Consider the following 19,872-nt stretch of genomic DNA (forward strand, 5'->3'; position numbering starts at 1 on the left):
GTATTTATTTTTTAACTGAGCTTATGTAAGCTGTGTTCCAGGTATTAGTTTTAGAAGTAGGTGAGTATAAACTCCTATTTTGTCTCAAATGGGGTGTCATTCTTTGTAGTGTACCTGTAGTAGTTTTTCGCCTCAATTTACTGTAAAACCGTAACATGTTTTTGCAGAATTTATGTTCCTAACTAATTTACCAGAAGAATGTTCTGTGTTTGTTAGTGCTTACCTGTGGTTTGTTTTTGTGCTTTATAGTGTACAGGTAGCATGTCAAAACTGAACAAAATGTTCCATTGAATCATGTATTATTAGTCTTGCATACTTCTAGTTGCATTGTAGAATGGCATGCAGTGTAGTTTCATGGCATATCTAACAGCGCCAGCTTAATTAGTTCCAGTGTGGAAGGAATGTGTAGAATTTATCTGTTTTCTTCATGTACAGTCTATAAAAATAAGAAAATGTCAATTTGTAATTCAGTGCAACAGTGGTGTTGGATTCTTATTTTTAAATTAAAATATATTATATCAGTGTGACCTGAAACAGGCCATTTTATTCACGTATCTGTGGAGCTCTGTTTTTTTTGTCCTGTTCATTTTCTAATTTCAGTATTTTAAAACTGAAACATTGACCATCGACAAGAATTTTGATAGTCGCAGGCATTTGTCACTCCTGAGAGTGAATTTTCTTGTGTGCTGTGTTATCTGCATCTCATTGATAACATAGATGAAAATACATGAAAGCATATCCCTATTTAAGAACACTACTGACCATTTGTGTTCATAACGCACTTAATTTTTATGAGGAAGTACACTGTGTGCATTAAAAACAATTTGGGCCAAAAAAATATGAAGTTTAGTCCTGGCTGGAATACCAACAATTGCGAAAGGATGACCCATTAAGCTGCAGACAAGCTCAACAAAAAGGCTTACAAACTAAGCATCTGGCCAACAAGGAAAGGACTTTTGAAGCCTTATTCAAAAAAGAAAATGTGAAGTATTATTTATTAGTCTCTTTAAATACAGTGCACAGGTAATTAGATCTGCTGTACAGAAGACACGTCAAGTTGGAAAAGGTTATAAAGATTTAAAAAAGATCTTTTTACATTGTTATTAGAAAGTTACACTTTATAGATTAACAGTGATGCAAGTACATCTAATAAAAATACATGTAACACTACAACATTTCTTACAACATTAGTTGTCTGCATTTTTCTGTTGTTTGAAGTGTAAAACTGTCTTCCATGAGTTCTTCAGTGGTATAGTTGTGTGTTTCTCCTACAATATTATGGAGTAATATTTTCAAAGAACCAAGGTCCATGTTTAATATGTTCCTACCTTGTAGATTGTTATATATTTTTAGCCCTGTGTGCAGTGGTGTTTGAGCTTAGTTTTAAGTGATATGAGAGAAGTTGAAGTTCTCCTTGTGATGAGTACCATAGTTACGGTTAAAGTGGTACTTCTCAAGTTTTTATTGGTAACAAGGAAAACACACATGCGTTCTCACGAGGAGGCACACCTCTTGCAAGCATGACCGCTTTATCCAGCTGCTCTGGCCAGACTGCAACTGTTGATCTAAAGCTGCAATTGAGAGTGGGGCAGAGAAGGGGGGGGGGGGGGGAAGGAATAGTAGAGTTCAGGCCATCTGGAGTCTTTCTCTGCCACCAGCTTTCCTGAACTGCACAGATGGGAGTTATCCTTACAACACATTCTCCACACCCGAAATTATCCCATCCTCAGCCTATGATAACTTATTGTCCCTGCACCCTCCACCCAAAAATTTCCACTCCTTCTATCCTATGACTTCCTCCTAAAGTCGTACCCCCTCATCCTCATTGTGTGACACTCTCTGCCAGTGCACTCGTTAGTCTTTCTCCCTTCTCTGCTCCTCTCCTCTTCCGCTCCTCCAAGCCTGCTGACATTGCACCAGACAGCCTTTTCCTGCCACCATATAGTCTCTTCATACTCCACATGACAACACTGACATCTCTGTCCCCAACCATACCCTGCTGTCTCACCCCTTCCCAGCCCCACTCCAAATTGCTGCTCCCGTTTGACACGACACAGTTCCATTCTGGCTGGAGTGGCCGGAGATAGTGATCGTGTGTGGTATGTGGTGTGCCTGCTTGTGTGATGTGTGTATGTGTTTTCCTTTCTCTTCAGGCGAAGGCTTTAGCTGAAAGCTTATTTTGTAACAGTCTTTTTGTTGTGCCTGTCTGCAACTTAGTGCACATGCCATTTTTATGGCGGTAGTAATATATCCTTTTCACAATTGTTAATACGTGATGTGTAGTATACCTATCGCTGAAGTAAGCTACTACATTGAGATGGTCAGAGTAATGGCAAGGTCCTCCTTTTCAAATACTCTTCTTAGATAATGCAGAGATGACTTGTTTTCTTCTACGCTTACTAACCATCTCTCTTTCTTCGTTTTTTGGAGGAGTGTCCAGCCACAGGAGGAATGTTTGGAATAATTTAGCAGCTAACTATGTAGAATCCGTTAACCCCAGAATTTTCTGTCCATGTTACAGGGCACAGAATAGCCAACGTTAAGGCTAGTCATTAATCAGCAATTCTGGTATACTAAAACATGTTGTAAGCAAAATTTCTACGTATATAATGGTTTCAGTCACTCTGAAACTGTTAGTCTTACTCAGCACTTTAACAGCCATAAAATTTTTACTTTGTCTGTGAATGTTACCCTCTTCCATCTTGTATGTATGTAAACACAAGTCTTTGCCAAACATTTGGTGAAAGTGTTTTCCTTTATTCATTATTTCTTTACGATTTAACTCATTGTTCTGTGCACAGTACAAACAAAATTGGACGAAACATAGAGTTACAACTAATTTCACCAAAAATGGTGTGGAGAATGGTGTTTACCCAGGCTGCTTAGGGCTTTTGTAGTTCATTGCTACATTTTGAAACTACTAATCTTGTTAGTGCACAGCTGTGACTTATACAGTGTTTCATGTTGTTATGCAAGACTGGTTTTTCCTTTTTAATTATGCTTTGCTTGGGTTGAATCTTGGGCAAAAAAGCAAATATACAATTTTTAAGTACATTTGTACCTTAAAAATTACCAGTTTTGTTGAATATGAAGTGTTGCAGATAACTGGAGAGAGGGGGTCTAGGAATCTGTGAAATATGATACCCAGTGATTCATTACTGCCTTTAGTTTGTAAAGCCTGCATGAAAAAGATTTACAGCTTCTTCTTTCCCAATGTATTTAGTTATTTCATGAACACAGACCAGGTTTGCGAAAGAATGGCCCAGCCTATTGTATGTAGTTTGCATTGTATCATTAGGTGAGAATGATGTGCCCACTCATTACTTGTGAACTTAACATATTTCAAAAAGAGGCTTCTGCATCTGTACACACCTAACATTGTTTTCTTTAGCTAATGAATTACTTCCTTCCTGTAGCTCAGTTTGTTATGAAATGCTTTTTTGTATTTCTTAGATTTGCTGTCAGCTGGACCTCCTATGAATTTAAACATTTTGAGAGGTAAGTTTTGGTTTGCTGTTGCTTTTTCTTGTCAGTGAGAAAAATTAACCATTACCAGTGGTAGTAATGGCTGCACTTTATGTTAATTTATTTGCAATTAATGTTTAACATGAAAATCTGTCAGCTATCATTACTCAATGAAAAAGGAAATGAAAAAATAAAATGGCTTCGGTGTTGGATGTGAGTTTGTCATCCAGTAAATAATGTTATGCCTGCATTAGGTGTGGTGTTGGGGATTTCTTTGCTTCCTTTCTTTCCTTTCTATGTATAACTGTACAAGGTGTAGAAAGTGTTTAACTTAAATGGGACATTGTGATTATTATCATCATCTTCTCAAACTACTCATGTTTAGCACGTGCTGTTTCGTATGTTGTGATTGTCATATTTTTACATTAATTTGAAATTTACACTTTGTGCATTTTTCCAAAAACAGTAACTGAAAGAGATTGTTAATCTTGGAGAAATGAGGCAGTTTAGGTTTAGTTTCAATCTGTTACTGAAAGATGCCAGTAATGTAAATGACAAGCAGTCATAATAATTACTATTCTTTTTTCACACTGACACACATGCTTCACTGTTTCATTTACTTTACATGTTGCTAAAAAGTAACAAAAAAAAGTATGTTTACAGATGTATGTGGTAATCACTAACAGGTGGAAAGTTTCCTAATGTATTTCTCATACTGCCGCTGTTAAGATGATGTGATATTATTGAAAAATATATTTGATTGCTGTTATTAGTGACAAACGTACAGCATGTGCATATTAATGGAAACTGTGATAAAGTTATTATTTATGGATTTCTGAGGGAGAAATATTGTCCTTGTTAGTATAGTACAGATAAAACTTATTCCGAAAGAGGCCAACACTGCAAGATTTCAATGATCAGGTAATAAACACATTTTCAGTTGAGAATTGCTGACATTCGCTCTGCATGTGCAAGAATGTTTTTAGTTTTTAACATCTGCATGTATCTTCTTTCTTCTAATGTGTAAATATTATGTAAGTTTGTACATTTAATTTCCCTGCAAGTATAATGTGATAAAAATTAAATTGAAATTATGGCCTTCGTCTTAGATAAACTCCTCATGTACATTTGAAATGTTGTGACAGTGCATTGGAGTTCACCTATAAGAATAAATTGTTATTAAAAATGAATATAGTATTGTGCTATGTTAATTTCTGCAGGTATGTTACTATATTTTGGAGATCTAATGACAACATTGTTTTCTATAGGCATGTGTATCAGATTTTTGTAACATTTTCTAGAAACAAATGGTAATTGTCCATTTTCCTTTTTGTCTAATTACAGAGCGGCTGAGACCAACTAGTGCTTCAAATTCTTCATCTAGTTCTGGGGTAAGAAAGAAACTATAATACTTTAAATTAATGGAGCATTATTTTCTCTTATGGTGTGATTATCAATGAAGATGCTGTTTTAAATGAAAGTTACTTTTTCAGAAAGATGCATCTGCGAATCAGAGTCCATTCATCACAACACCTCATGGACATCCAGGATTTAACCCACAGAAAGTTGGAAAAGGAGCTGGTGTAAGTGATCTGCAAGATTTCTTTTGGTTTATTGTTCAATTGCAGTATATAATGGAATACAGCTTGATGTAAACATTTTATTACCAAACAATATGGTGGTGATGGCGATGGCTTCTGTATCAGGTGGGGTAGTTTGCTTGGTTGCCCACTTGTGTTATTTTTGAGAGGTGTAAGATATATTCTCATGTTGAGATTCACCCTCTCTCTCATCTATTTCACGACCAAGAACGCAAATATGGTACTAGACTCCACGTACACTACATTCATCCATTCCCTGTGCTAAACAGGCAAACCCAATGTGTGTGAATAAAGAAAGCCTTTCTGAGTTAGGCTACTGAACTCCAAGGGGTGTCATAGCCATCAAAACACATGAAATTCTCAGGTACATTCTATTGTTAAAACACTTAAACATTGTCTAGAGTTTCATTGAATTGTACCGAGCAGATGGGAGGCCAGTTTCTTTAGTAATGTAACAACAGTTTCCTTCCCTGTTTGTTCCTGTTGGATTTCTGATTCTGTAAGGTCATCAGTGTTGATAGGACTTTAAACTATTAATATTGCTTCCTGTTAGGCAAGTACTACAATCATTTTAGATCATCTTCGTTGCTCCTCCTCTTAAAACAAGTGTCCTGTTTTCAGTCAGTTTACAATCATTGGGACATTTAACGTGAAGAGAAAAAGGAAATAAATAAAAAGATTTTGACTATCACTATTTGTGTTTTCAGTATGTATGCAAATTGCTGCAATAGAGACTTAGTATTTATATTGCATTGCTTTACATTATTGAGTAATTAACATTGTCTTCTGGAGTAAAAAGAGCCAACCAATCAAACGAATTACTGGGTTGTAATTGTGTTATTTAAATTACAGGTTTCTTGATATTAATGGAGCATATACAGGACTAAAACATTTAAGATAAGTTAATTGAGTAATGCATTACCTGTAAAATGCACTAGTCTGTGTGTGAGACCTGCTCCAGATCAAGTTTTAACTTGTCATATTTTTTCCAGTCTCATTGTTTGAGGTGTAGCAGTGTTCAGAGCTTTTATTCTGTCACAAGTTTATCAATGCTGGACAACAATGCAAAGATACAAAACCATTCACTGATAGGAGTGTGGTGACAGCCTGAAATACTAGTAAACAGTTTCTCTCTCTCTCTCTCTCTCTCTCTCTCTCTCTCTCTCTCTCTCTCTCTCTCTCTCTCTCCCCGCCCCCCCTCCTCCTCCTCCTTCTTTCCCATTGAAAGCATTATTGAGAATGTAGGCCATTGAAAAGCAACACATGACATGATCTTTCAGTCTTCCATATCAGGAAAGGAACAGTGGGGATTGGGGGATGCATGTAGCAGGTTTTGACAGTTTTTGAATTGATGCAGTGAAATGGAAAGGAATATGGCAGAAATAGCTCAGGGAAGCCTGAGCACCTCCAGATTGGCTTGGATTGGAAAATCCACTGAGCTGTAGAGGTGTTGAGCTCAGTGATCAAGTGAGTGGTGTTGGCAGGACCGAACAATGAGGAAAACTCAATTAGCGGGTAGGTGACATTGGGAGTGTAGGGTTGTTATGCTGGGTCCATTTGTATTATAATGAACTGTTGAATCATAGCCGTGGGGTTGGCAGAGGAGTAATGACCCCGGTGGATTCTTACCAAGTGGCTTTGAATGATAGCTTTGTGACAAATGAGGGTGCTGGTGTCCACCATTGTTGATGAAACTGAAACAGAAGTTGGTTATACTTTGGTTGGCTTTCATCTCAGAGTGGAATACTGAAGTCTACAAACATTTCTTATGTACACTGACACATTTTGTAAATATAATGACGACTGTAAGGTCACATACTAGAGGCACAAATGTTTGCCATGTGATTAAGAAATTTATAAATCAGAATGGAAATAACAAGTGAGGCTTTCTACAAGACATTGATAAGAAAATTTACTGACCATGTTTCAAAATGTTTATAGTTGAAAGAAAAATTAGATTTAATTCTTTGAATTGAATGGAAATAACAGCTGAGGCTTCCTACAAGACATTTTCTGCTTAGAAAACTTTTTGTTCCTAGTTGAAAGAAAAATTAGATTTAATTCTTTGAATTGAAAACTTGTTTTATATGTCATCTTCTTTCTTAGGGTGATACAAGAGTACCAAAGCCACCTAAACCTCCAGAGAAGCCATTGATGCCATATATGAGGTACAGTCGAAAAGTATGGGATCAGGTAAAAGCTCAGAACCCTGAGCTGAAACTATGGGAGATCGGAAAAATTATTGGTCAGATGTGGCGAGACCTTCCAGAAGAGGAAAAAACTGAATTTGTTGAAGAATATGAGGCTGAGAAGGTACAGTATGCTTATTAATAGTTGCCCACTGTGTGAAAAGAGCCACGTTGTCAGCATTGAGAAGTGGCAGTTGTACATTTTGCTTGTTAGTGGTAATTTTCTCAACTTCAGTGTTAGAGTAGTTAAAAATAAGTGGATTTACTAATTCAGTGAAGACCAGTCAGTTGCCATTTGTGCTATTTCTGTTACACAAGAAGTGGATATTAATTTCTATATATCTGCTATATTAATTGAGGGCTCAGGTGTAAAACATGGTAAATGACTCTTAATGTTTTGAAGTTATTAGCTATAAAATCTATGAAAAATATAATTTTGCATTTGCAATGTTCCATTGTTTCTTCATATTTTATATCAAATATTTGAACATTAAAAAATTCACCTGTAAGGTTACAAAATCAAAACTTTTTTTAAATTAGAAAAAAGAAACAGTTCACAAAAAGAAACAGTACACAAAAATTATATAGTTGATACCATCTTATTCATGGTCATAAAATATAGATACAGTCTTATTCATGATATTGCAAATATTTACTTACCACAGGAAAATTTGTCATTAAAAATTATGGGTAATAATTTAAGATAGCATATTAACTAGACAGTATAATGTAATTAAATTTACTAAGTTTGACTTGAAAACATTAATACTGGTATTCAGATTTCACTTTCATTGCTCTCATCATTTGCTTTGGATTTCTTAGCTACTTTCAATATCTCGTAAGTATTGGAAACAAGCAAAAACATCATTCAGTTTGATTGCCTCAGTGGGTCATGGACCTCTGCATACCATGTATAACACGTTAACTACAGCAGATGTCATTGTGTAAATGCGCGATTAGTGACACTTCTTACCTAATTTTCATCCTTACAACCACTTTCATGTCTTTCATTTTCTGTCTCTTGGCAAAATGGATTTTAATCAGTCATCAAACTCTTAATCAATGCTTAATAGCCGTTCTAACACTTCAGTATTGTTCACATTCATCTTCCCTCCAAACTTTAACTTCCTCCTAGTAGTCATTTTGGCGCACATACCATGTTATACATGCAGTGGTTTCTAGTTACCAGGAAAGGATAAACTGTATTCTTCTGCCATCTGCGGTTATTTTTGAAAACTTACTCATATGTTTAACTCTAAATGCAAGATACTGCATCATATCCTGCATAAGTCATTCTTGCCCAAAATGTAAGCTACATTTTACACCCGAGCCCCTCAGCTTAGACAGTTTAAATACTGGTAACAAAACTGGTAAAAACTGTACTACACACCAATTGATGGTCCAACCAGTGAAACTGTGTGTGTGTGTGTGTGTGTGTGTGTGTGTGTGTGTGTGTGTGTGTGTGTGTGTGTGTACAGAGGGGGAGAGAGCTGTTGTGTTTGGGAGAGAGTTGTTGTTTTTTATGTCATTCTTTTTCCCTTGGCAGTGTCACAGTAATGCATGTATTTGTTTCCATTTGGGAAAATTATTTCCAAGAATGGATGTAGATATGAGGTGGAATCCAAAATTTTTGGGACTGGTACTGCCATCTGGAAAGTAGGAGTAGTAGATCTTTGCACCGCTAGGTGCATCTGATGAGTCAGTGTGCAGAGTGGCTTTCAGCTGGGAGGACGTGTTGCGTGTCCACAGTGATTTCCGTAATACTCTGTGTTTGGTGTGCGGCGATTTTCGATGGACCCATTCAAGATCTTGTGGATGGAGTGGGTATTGCTTATGGGACATGTCAATGGATGTTGACTGATGAATTGGGCATGAATTGTGTCACCGCAAAATTTGTGCCAAGAATCTTGACTGTCGATCAGAAGGCACAGCGTGTTGAAGTGTGCACGGACTTTTGTCAGACCGCATCTGATGATCCAACCTTCTTGTCATTGGTTATCACCGTCAACGAGAGCTGGATTTACTGTTATGACCCAGAGACAAAGTAGCAATCATCCCAGTGGAGGAGCCTGGGCTCTCCAAGACCCAGAAAAGTGAGACAGATGAAGAACAAACTGAAGACCATGATCATCATTTTCTTTTATACCAAGGGAATTGTGCACAAAGAATTTGTCCCACCCAACCAAACAGTTAATTCTGCATACTACTGTGCTGTTTTGTGACGGCTCCTTGAAAACTTGCAGCGACGACGGCCCGAACTTTGGCGTCAAGGGAAATGGCTGTTGCATCGTAACAATGCACCTTGTCACACGTCCTTGCTCACCAGGACCTTTCTGGCAAAACACAACATGGCGGTTGTACCCCACCCACTGTACTCGCCAGATTTGGCACCTTACAACTTCGCTCTATTCACAAAACTGAAACTTCAGTTGAAAGGCAGCCGATTTGACACTCAAGAAAGGATTCAAGAAGCATCGCTGGCTGTGATAAACACCTTCAAAGAACCGGACTCCCAGAAAACGTTGGGCCAGTGGCAGAAGTACAAGGACCAGTGTGTACGTGCGGATGGGAACTACTTCCAGGGTGACGGTGACCATAAGTCCAAAGGTAAAGTTTTCAACAGATGGCAGCACCAGTCCTGAAAATTTTGGATAGCACGTCGTATATTGATAAACTAGTAGATTTAAGAACAAACATTGGTCCTGTTGTTTACTTCCTCAGATGACATTTCAGAAATTTTCCCAAAATTTGTCGGTTTTGTAATGAATTAATCTCGTGGTTTTCTTTGTTTGTGAGCTCAGCATGAAACCAAGTTAAAATATGATAGTGCTTATGCCATGGGAGAGACATGTTTTGCTTAACTACGGCTTGTGTGAACGGACTGGAAAAATTTAGCATCGATTTTGGACAAAATTCATGTCTGTTTTTGTGAAAATTTGTCGCATTTATTTCCTTTTTGAATGATTAGATGCACAAATTTAAACAGTTGTCTCGCTGCGTAAGTGAAGACAAACAAATTATTAGTTCTTTGGAATTGACTGTTTAAAAAAAATGCTGATTGGAAAATTGAATGTTCAGTTTTCCAAAAACTTCAACATTTTTTCCTTCCATAAAGGCCTTTGTTTTCTTCGTTTGGCTGCACTTAAGCTTTCAAAAATGATTGGTCCGTTGTAAGGCAGCAGCATTTTCCCACCAGTTAAGTGAATGCGTGTCCGATATATGGTGTTTCCAGACATTATTTGTCTTCTTCTGCCCAATTTGAAGATCAAAAACATCTGTGGACTACTAATTTCGACCTTTCGTGGGCATTCATAGACCTATGGTCCATGCTTGGCAATGCTACAGATAGAACTGACAAGTCACTTAGTGTAGTAGCAGAACCGAGTGTACAGCAACTTGATTTTAATGTTACGGGAAGAATTTCGGCACTGTCAAAAAATGTTACAGGTTTTGTTTGCCAATTGCTGTTGTGCTGTAGGCCGTTGTTGCAGATGGCCATGAGTGTAAATGGATGAGAATTTTGACCACCACAGAGGAAGGAGCAGTGCGGGAAAACAATCCCCCACCTCCATTTCACTGGGCAGTATCCTACAGCAGAACTGACACATTGTAACAGGGATTGCCAGTCTCTTCTGGTGTTGTAAGAATCATAATCAAAATCCATGTTTGACCAGGATTAGTCGCTTCACTTATTTCAAAATAAGAAAAGAAAGCAACACATAGCACATAGCATTCGAGGACAGCTTTGTTAATGTCAGTAGAGTTTTGTTAACGATGTACTTCAGGCCCTACCTCTAGCAGTATTTGATACAACTACGGTTCAAAACATCTGCCATGTAATTTGCCACATTAAAATTGTCTGCATTATACTATCTTTTGAGCTTTAGCGAACGAACAAATGTACTCATGTCTTTCATTTAAAATGCTAAGTCCCATAGCTAAGTACCACGTTGCATTATGCAGCGATTGACCATACCATTCAACCGTCCACAGCTGGCATCGTACTGGATCGTTGAATGCATTGATACATCTTTACGTCCGTAAGTTTTATTTTGCAAGTATGTTGCACACATTATCTTTCCAATTGATGTACAATGCCAGCAACTGCCTACATTTTCGATATTGTATGCAGAAGATAAAGCTATTTCAAACTATCTCTGATAAATAGTTGATTTGGATATAATTCACTGTGAAACAATGTCTATTAAGTACTTTCGCGTTTTTGCATTTTGATGTAGAATTCACATCTATTTCGCATTTATTACAAAATGTGAATTTTTCTGGTCCCTAGTTACATAACTGGATGTTACTATTTTCCTTGGGGTGGAGGAGGGGGAAGTTCATATAAAGTCACATGTGTACCATATCTTACGTAGTTACTTTATATATTGATATGCCAAAAATGTATGTTCAGTCAAGTCGACAAGAATCAAAAAGATCCAAAACAGAGGACATTATTCTGTTATTAGGTGATATCATTTTCCGTAATAAAGTTGTTTCGTAGTCTCCCACTTATTTGAAGGCTTATCTGACTGACTGACTGAAAATATTTCAAAGTTCAGAAGATAAACTTATCTTTAATTTGTCAAAGCCAAGACCATTATTCCATGTTTCATTATTTCTTTCAGCAAATATTCTAAGAAGGGACAAAAATCTTGAAAGAAAGTCTGTTACTCTTCAGTTGTCACCCACTCCCCTGGGATATCTAAGTTCATACACAACAGCTAAAAATCGTCATTCTTCAATCATCTCTATTCTTTTTATGATCAAAGTGGTTACAGGAAGTACTGACAAGAATGTTCTATATTGCAGTGTAACTGTGAATAAGCCTGCTCCTTTATATGCTTCAAATCACTGAAAGAAAGGTTGGAAGCTTTTATAAGGTCCAACTTATGCCACAACCTGTTCTTGTATATGATGAGATCTTCCAAATTGTCACTGAACGTTCATAATTCACATATTTTTGGCTTGATGGTTCAGTGCCAAAGGTCCAAGATTAATTTCCCAGTTAGTTCTAGGATTTCTCTTGTCTTTTGCCTCTGGTGGTGATTTTCTGTATATGAAAAATATACTGTGCTGTGGGGTTCATGTTAAAACCATAACTGTTTAGATAAATGCATTGAAAACATACCACTTCCAACAAGATCATGCCTAGTTAAGGTTCTGGGTATAAAAATCAGTCTTAGAATTGAGGATTTTGACTTGCATATAGCACTGCTGTCATTAATTTATCATCAAATTGAGGGGAAGAGAATTCTATTGAAGTGTGTCACTTCTGTCAGCTAGAAGACGCTGAGCTTAAGGGCTTTTCGTCTTCCTTTATACTAACCATTTTCAGTGCTCATTTAGAAAGTCCATTCTTATTCAGTGAATCGTCTTTAATAACAAAAAGCATTTCTTTATGTTTCTTCATTTGAAGAGACAGTCACATCTCAGAAATTTATTTCAGTGGTGTCATAAAGGATGTGAGGACCTATTTTGGATCTTCTATGTATACAGTGAACACTTACAGGGAGACCACGCAGCAATTGGATTTTTGTATTTTCTTATGTTTATGATACTTGAAGCACAGAACTCCCATATCAGTCATCAACCAAGCGAGGTGGTGCAGTGGTTAGCACACAGGACTCTAATTCGTGAGGACGGGGTTCAAACCCATGTCTGACTATCCTGATTTGGGTTTTCTGTGATTCCCCTAAATTGCTTCAGGCAAATGCTGGGATGGTTCTTTTGAAAGGGCACAGCCAACTTCCTTCCCCATCCTTCCCTAATCCAATGGGACCGATGACCTCACTGTTTGGTCCCCTCCCCCAATTCAACGAACCAGCCAATCAATTGTCAAAAGCAGTTCAGTACAGGGAGAAATCTCAGACTGAGACTGACAAAGGGAAAACACCAACATTGTTGATTTTTTTTTTTTTTTTTTTTTTTTTTTTTTTTTTTTTTTTTTTTTTTAGTGTATTACTTGGCAATTGTTTGTGAGAAAGTGGATGGTCACTAATGATTTATTTCTCCTCCTGAGCATATGAGAAAGAGCAGTGTAATTCAGATTGTAACAAAACCTTCACTTCGCGGAATTATTGTGTACAAAGTTTTCTACTTTGTCTAGAGGATTAGAGGTGCTTCTACATGAAACATGTATATGTCCAAATTAATGGAGCATGCTGAATGGAAGATCAAAAAACTAAGGAAAAATAATATCTCACCTCGTAGGCAAAACATTGAATAGTAGGCCACATAAACTCAGTGACTGGACAGAGCATATCTATCTATCTCTCTCTCTCTCTCTCTCTCTCTCTCTCTCTCTCTCTGTGTGTGTGTGTGTGTGTGTGTGTGTGTGTGTGTGTGTGTGTGTGTGTGTGCGCGTGCGGGGTTGTTCTTAAATGAAGACAGCATGTTTACTAGCTGCAGTCACTTTTATATGTCCTGCTGAACCACTGCTCATTCCTTTCCGTATGTAGTTGCTCACTTACCGTAACTTGTTACTTCAGTCAGAAAACATGTTATCTTCCATGTTTAGTGTTGTTCTGTGTGCTGAAGGTAACCTTTTAGGTGAGGCAGCTTGTAACACATTAAAGCTTTTGTTTCCAGTATTAATCCTATTAGTAGAGTAAATTAAATTCTGTTTGGTTATGACTTATGAATCTATTTCGTTGAACAGGGTCACAGTATGTTTAAAAGTAATTACTTATTTAGGTCTTCAGATGATCCAGCACATGAATTCTTGTAATTTATATCCATTATTCTTAATATTGTTGATGTCTGGTGATATTGTTTTGTGTGTGAACCTATTTCCAGGTGTTATATAACGACGCAATGAAATCATATCACAGCTCTCCAGCATATGTGGCGTGGATGACTGCAAAGACGAAAGGTAGGCCACCAGAAGTTGATGGTGGGCCCTGGGCATACACACCTCATTTTGTCTTGACCCGCTCTGTCACTGCAGGGTGGCACATTCCCTTGTGTCTGTTGAACCCACTTTGTTATAAAAACCTGCTTCTTATGAAACCTTTGAACTGGCATACATATAAACCTCTGTGTAATGGTAAAAGGTGCTGGCCTTCATGTTTGTGTTGATGACTTTCTGCCTGTAAATAATGGTTGCTTCATAGCTAAGGGTATAATTAGTCATTCTTTAATAGTAATTTGCCAGTAAGAGTGTGGAATTGTAGCTCAGTTTTATAGCTTATGTGCCTCAGAAATCTGAAAGTCAATAATACCCGATTTCATGTAAACAAGATAAAAGGCCAGTTCCTAATATACTATGTAGGAATTGCTTCTACACTTTTCCAGCAAACTGAGTGCATTGTAAGTGCTTGGATTGTGCCTTGATATAGTAGATCTTACTAGCGATCAGTTTGCCACTTACTCAGTTTATTGAATTCCACATTTTACAGAAATAGTGCATGAGGAGTCCCCTAATGGTTGACCCACTCTGCTTTAGCTGAAGATTGTGTGCACTAAGCAGATAACTAAAACTGATGCACGGAATCACAAAACTATGAAATATATACAGTTTATCAACTAATAAAGAAAATATATATAAATTTTAAAGGCAAGCAGTAACACACTAAGCTTGCATGTGGAGGGAAAGAACAATTTAGAATAAATAATCTTTTCAGTTTTGTCCAGTTTTCCCAAATGCCATTATCAGCAGCTATTAGAAAACATATTACCATGTATTAACACACTTTTATTTACAAAGTCTGCATTTTCGATAGCTTGTGAATCTGTTGCAAATTCATTTTTTTTATCTAACTGTTTGTGAGAAATACATCAAGAGAAAATTTAAAAAAGTAAGCCTTTATAAAATAGTGATTTCTTTCAGTTTTTACCCAATGTATAATCAGTAAGTCACGTAAGTTCTGTATAATGGCTAGAATTGTTTCTGAGAAAATCTGAATTTTTAATAATTGGGGTAGTGTTCTCACACAGAAGACGTCTTTCAATATTCATTTTTCAAATAAAAGGTGACAGTCTGGTCCATTTAGGAATTCGTTCTTGATTGTATCTGATTTACACACATACAGTGTAAAATAGATGTTACTTAAAGTTCTATACTGTCATTTTATACTGAACGAATTATGATATCTTCATTTTTTTGAATTGTTAGTATTTTCTACAGTGCAGTGGATGATCTTTAATAATGAATGATTGAAGTTAACATAATTTGAAATGTGCCATGTGAAGTCTCTCAATCAACTGCCGTCTTTACTGTCCTGTCATCAGTCTTTATTCATAGACAGTAGTTTGAAATCTGTAAGGTGTTTGAGATAATTAATCCCACTTCCCCAACTACAATTTTCACAGTAAATGGAGACAATAGTTGGTGAACTCAGGTAATTATCTTTCTGCAGTCAGTAACTGTAGCAACAAACGTATCATTGATAGGGCCAGAAAAATTAAGCAGTTTGATGGTGGATGTATATTAACAAAGATTGTTTCGAATATTAATTGTTGGATACAAACAAGTATCTTTACTTTACTACATGATGGGCCGCTTCCCATTTCCACAGTTTATGTGCTGTGTTAGAGAACCAACATTAATGTTTCTTATAGTTAGTTTTGAACATTGATGCACATTATTGGCTATTAACTTACTTTGTGTGGAATCTAGGGTAAAAGTGAGGGGATTTCTATAAAGAATCGTTGCCTTTCTTGAGGGGAAGGTAGATTTATTGAAACTAGTAATCGCTCATTTGAGGTTCACTCCAGTCGTATATTTGACATCAGCAAATCACTTAGAAATGATGATTATCTTAGCAGTGTTGATATTCAGGCACATAAGTTGCATGTGACATGTCTCCAGTCTAGCAACTGCGTTATTAGTTTCTGATATTCGCTAGTTTTGTTTTTAAAGGACTTATTATTTTTCTGTAATAGATTCCAACTGTCGATATTTATAACATGTTCTTTTGGTCCACTCTGCATGCAAAATAAAATTTCTGAACATTTGGGACAGGAAAATAAAATAAAACAGTATTTGTGAATGCACTGTGCCTCAAATTGCTTTTGTGCATACATGTAATTTCAGTCTGCTGCAGTTGTGTATATCACTTTTAAATAAAATGAAAGCTGTGTTCAGTGATGCATACGAGTTTGTGTTTGACTTTGAGAATATGTAAATAAATTTAAGAAACAATTTTGCCTTAATATCGCATGTCTTTTGGTGGGGCCCTCGGTTTCATATAATGACATTATTTCTATCTGTATTTTGTGTAGTGATAATATTGGAATTAAATCCCCACCCCCCCTCCAGGAAAAAGAACTAGCTATGTGGACCAAAAGTGTGCTTATTATATGCAAGCAAGCAGTTGTGAAGAAACACATTCCACAGTCCTCACATACATGGAATTTGTGAGCTATTATTGACTACTACCAAAGTGGGTGCACTGGTTGTTACGCTGAATTTAGTTACATTATCATTGTGTGCACCAATCCAATAAAATCAGTCTGGATGTAATCAGTTCATCATCAAAGTGGTCTTCACTGTGGTGCTGAGATCTGCAACATGCTAGACAATGCATAAGTGATCCAGCAGGGTTGTGTTCGCTTGCTTTATGCACATCTGCACACAGTTATTCAAAAAGTTGCTGAGGCTTAGGATGTTGTGTGTTCCTAACCCTGTGCTATAATTTGTTTATATCTGTAGAACGCTTCTTTGCACAGACTCAACAAACCACATAGATGTCCCACTTTGTGTGCCAGCGCAAGGGTTTCATTTAATGTCACTCATGCTTCTTCCTTTGACAGCATACTGACCTGGATATTCCCAGCAGATCCAAGGCCATAATTGACTTTTAATCTTCTTCATCAAAGAGACATAGTACACACTTGACATCTTCTTTTCCTTCCTTTCTTTTTTTTTCTTCTCATGTTTCAGTTAGAGTATGAGAAAAATTTGAAAGTGTATCACAATTCCCCGGCTTATGTGGCGTACATAGCAGCCAAGAATCGTGGTAAGTCCGGTAGGTCAAAAACCCATTTCACCAATTTCGATGGTCATTCATATCATACATGCTCGTGTTTTGTGTTTTAGAATATTTTACAAAGAAAAGCCAGTATGTAGCTTAGTGTATTTGCTATGCACTATCACTAGTCAGAAATGCTGTGCATAGTGGCTAAATGACAATTTCATTGTTTGTTATCTGCAGTGTTATATAGCAGACATTAATGGAATTGCCATTAAAAAAAAAAAAAAGCGCCATAAGCCTCACTTGCCAGCACAGAACTGCTCTCAAAATTAGATTTCATGCGGAGAACTTAACATAAGCTGCACACCAAGCTGTGTAGCTGTTCCTTGTACTTCCCGTATTTCCAGCACCACCCTGTCTCTTGCCTAGCCTCTCCTGCCCCACTCCATTGCTTCCCCCTCCGACTGTGCTGCCCTTCCCCTCCCTTCCCACTATCCCAACCCTCCCAATACTTCTCCCTTCTCTTCCAATACTTCTCCCTCCCCTCCCATTACTTCTCCTTCTTACTCCGTCTCTGACTGCGAGGTGGCGCAGTGGTTAGCACACTGTACTCGCATTCGGGAGGACGAAGGTTCAAAACCGTCGCCGGCCATCCTGAATTAGGTTTTCCGTGAATTCCCTAAATCGCTTCAGGCAAATGCTGGGATGGTTCCTTTGAAAGGTCACAGCTGATTTCCTTCCCTAATCCGAGCTTGTGCTCTGTCTCTAATGATCTCATTGTTGACGGGACGTTAAATACTAATCTCCTCCTCCTCCCCTGCCCCTCCGTCTCTGATTGGCCCTCCATATTGTAACTCACAGCATAAAAAACACAAGACAACGCCTCCTTAATGATGTCACAGGACAACAGCTCGCAGCAGATAGTATATGTGGGCATGATGAGCGAGAGCAGACTGAGGCCGATAGCCGGCTGGCAATCACATATGTAGACGGTTTGTCACAGTTGGTGCAGGGAGGTGCCTGCACAGCCATTTTGTGCCGCTCCTTGGCCGCATTGTCTCAAACTGGCAACCATGCTTCGCAATGTGGACATGGAGTGACTGTCATATTGTGTGCGCCAGCAGTGGAGTGACAGCCGACATTGGAGACATCGACTGGTGCCAGACGTGAATCTGGTAGCCCAGTGGGTTACCTCGTACCTTCTTCCATGGGGAAGCAGCAACTGTCATGCTGAGTTAATCCCCACCTGGCCAGGTGTACAGGTAGTGCTCCAAACCAGGCTTCTGTCTTCGTAAGTGTTAGATGGCCTGGCAGTGCAGGTCATGACCCAGCAGTGCAGTTGGATTCTCGGTAGCTCTGAAACTGTTACAAGAAATGACTCTACATCCATGTTAAGTTCTGGCGCGGTAGGGAGCTGCAGTGCTTGGGGCAGTGCTGGCAGACACAGTACAGCAGCCTGATCTTGTGTTGTCCGGTTCATCTCGGGCAGCCTATAAACAGAGGAAGACAAAGATTTGACCAGGACTGAGAACCAAGGGCAGGAACAGCCTGGGAGCAGAACGGGACATAGCAGAGGGCCCAGTGGAAGAGAAATGAAAGGGCGCCTTGCGTGATGTGTGTCTACCAGAGGGCCCAGAGGCAATGATGGCTAGGTCCCCTTCGGCAGACGGAGCTGATTTTGATGACATGCCACCATTGAGTCCACCTCAGTCAGAGTGAACTCTCGATGTCAATACTACTGCCAGAAGACTGCCAGAATCCATTTATCATGATGTCCCAAACCTCGCACACACGTGTGGGTGCCCGGCTGGAAGTCTGGAGACAGTGCCATGGACAGCTCCACAGGCATTGGCAGAGAGAGATTGAGGGATGCGAAGAGCTGATGGCCTTGTAAGAGCTCCCCCAAACTATTTGCCCACATTGGCGTCAACCTGTAGGAACTATAAAAAGTGTTTGTGCGTCATCCTTAGGAGAGTCAACCACGTATTTCTTCATCTGTGATATAAATGTTTGCATGAATCTTTCATACTCACCATTTATTTGGGGGCAGAAAGATAGAAACAATAGGTGTTCGGTGCCTTTCCTGTGGCAGAACTCCTCACAAACATGGCAGCGAAATTGTGGTCCATTGTCCAGCACCAGTGTGAGAGGAAGTCCTTCAGTAATGAAAATTCTGCTGGATACTGTGACCATAACCTTTGCACTTGTAGACCAGCAATTGACTATGTACAGAAATGTCAAGTGTGAATCAAGGACAGTCAGCCAGAAAGGGGCTCATGAAGTTGACGTGAATCCACTCCCACTGACGTGAGGGCGTCAGCCAGGGTGAGAGTGTTTGGCGGGGAGCCTCTTTGCTGTTGTTCACACTGATGACAGTTGCAGACTGGATGTTGCCTTGCTGGTCTATGCATGGCCAGTACACCTGGTGCCAGATGAGGAGTTAAGGTCATGAAGAACCCCACCCTCCCCAGTGACTTTGGTTCGAAAGCCGTACATTGTTGGGCACAGAGGTTCCAACGGAACTACCAGTGGAGACCTTTGGTCCACGGTTAGTAGGATAATTCCATCCATTAGGATTAGCCTGTGGCAGAGGTGGAAGTAATGCTACAACAGGTGGGAGTCCCAACCTGAAATGCAGTCCAACCAGCCCTGTTGTTGTAAGCCGGTGTTCTTGACCATGGCTGTAGCCACACAGTTATG

The 19,872-nt window shown here is 38.6% G+C and overlaps 1 protein-coding gene across 6 annotated transcripts in view; it reads left to right on the top strand.

Moving 5' to 3' along the window:
• The window catches only part of LOC126412793 (uncharacterized), a 113,831-nt gene that overhangs the window by 38,636 nt on the left and 55,323 nt on the right, over window positions 1-19,872 (top strand). For 2 of the 6 annotated variants that reach the window (XM_050082569.1, XM_050082568.1), the window contains exons 3-7: window positions 3,454-3,498; window positions 4,810-4,856; window positions 4,959-5,048; window positions 7,173-7,379; window positions 17,142-17,226. In XM_050082569.1, the coding sequence (XP_049938526.1) occupies window positions 3,454-3,498; window positions 4,810-4,856; window positions 4,959-5,048; window positions 7,173-7,379; window positions 17,142-17,226 (474 nt within the window). Of the gene's footprint in view, window positions 1-3,453; window positions 3,499-4,809; window positions 4,857-4,958; window positions 5,049-7,172; window positions 7,380-14,053; window positions 14,130-17,141; window positions 17,227-19,872 lie in introns of all 6 variants that reach the window. The other 4 variants (XM_050082573.1, XM_050082572.1, XM_050082570.1 and 1 more) reach the window with 3 other exon arrangements.

The sequence above is a fragment of the Schistocerca serialis genome, chromosome 7, assembly GCF_023864345.2.
Source record: "Schistocerca serialis cubense isolate TAMUIC-IGC-003099 chromosome 7, iqSchSeri2.2, whole genome shotgun sequence".
Classification (NCBI taxonomy): Eukaryota; Metazoa; Arthropoda; class Insecta; order Orthoptera; family Acrididae; genus Schistocerca; species Schistocerca serialis.